The sequence below is a fragment of the Pteropus vampyrus genome, unplaced genomic scaffold (assembly GCF_000151845.1).
Source record: "Pteropus vampyrus isolate Shadow unplaced genomic scaffold, Pvam_2.0 Scaffold394, whole genome shotgun sequence".
In the NCBI taxonomy this organism is placed as follows: Eukaryota; Metazoa; Chordata; class Mammalia; order Chiroptera; family Pteropodidae; genus Pteropus; species Pteropus vampyrus.
In genome coordinates, this window is record NW_011889175.1 from 382,039 (window position 1) to 383,292 (window position 1,254).

The window sequence follows — 1,254 nt, forward strand, 5'->3', positions numbered from 1 at the left end:
GTGAAATAAGTCAGATAAAGACAAATACTATGTGATTTCACTTACACGTGGAATCTAAAAAAAAAGCAAAAAACAGAAACAAACTCATAGATACAGAGAACTGAGGGTTGCTAGAGGGGAGGACAGTGAGTGGATGGGCAAAAAGGGTGAAGGGGAATGAGAGAGACAAACCTCTGGTTATAAATGAATAAGTCATGAGGACGTAACGCACAGCACAGGGAAATGAGTCAACGTTATGGTAATAACTCTGTATGGTGACAGATAATTATTAGACTTATCATGAGAATTACATTGTAAGGAATATAAATGTCAAAGCATTGTGTTTATACCCAAAATGAATATGATACTGTATGTCAGTTTTAGTTTTTTAAAAACTGCAATGTCACATTCCTGGCCAGCACCACACACACATACATACGCATGTGCACAAACACACATGTGTGTACATAGACGTAGCTACACACATGTACTTGCACACTCACATGTGCGCGCACACTCACACACGCACGCAGCCTACCAATGCCCATTCTCAGCTCACAGCACCTCTTCTCTCTTAGATCAAATCGAGTGTAAACCGCAAGAACGCCAAGTACGTGCTCAAAGGAGAGTCTGCGGACAAGGTCTTCCGGGTCAATGAGGACACAGGGGACGTGTATGCCTTTGAGAGGCTGGACAGGGAGAAGATCTCCGAGTACCACCTTGTTGCCCTTATAGTGGACAAGGACACCAAGAAGAACCTGGAATCTCCTTCCAGCTTTACCATCAAAGTTCACGATGTCAATGACAACTGGCCTGTCTTCACGCACCGGTTTTTCAACGCATCTGTGCCAGAGATGTCGGCTGTGGGTACGTGCCCAGTCTGTCCCTCTGCCCCCTCCCACTCTCCCTCATCCCCAGCTGAATGCCCCTCTCCATCAGCAACTTCACTGCCTGGGCCAGGATTCGGTGAGTTCCGAGCAGTGATTGTAATGCCCATATCGCCATTTTATATGGCTTGAAAGAAACTGCTTCACAGACTAAGCTCTGACGTGGCCCCAGACTGAGCCCTGATTCTGATCACAAACTGAGCCTTACCCATCAGAGACACGTGCACGTCTGATTACTCTTTAAAGCAAACCCCACCCACTGCTCTGACTGTCAGGACTGGCACACCGAGAGCATAGCTTTTGCACAGGAAGATGCCAATTCTGTCACAAAGGCACAAAGAGTCATCTCTATGATCCATGCAGGCGTAGCAGGGGAGGACTAGAGCCC

At 46.8% G+C, this 1,254-nt stretch overlaps 1 protein-coding gene across 1 annotated transcript in view; it reads left to right on the forward strand.

Annotated features, from left to right (window-relative positions):
* Positions 1-1,254, forward strand: part of CDH5 (cadherin 5) — a 27,200-nt gene that overhangs the window by 3,435 nt on the left and 22,511 nt on the right. The window contains exon 2 of the mRNA XM_023523586.1: positions 558-846. Coding sequence (XP_023379354.1) covers positions 558-846 — 289 coding nt within the window. The remainder of the gene's footprint in view (positions 1-557; positions 847-1,254) is intronic.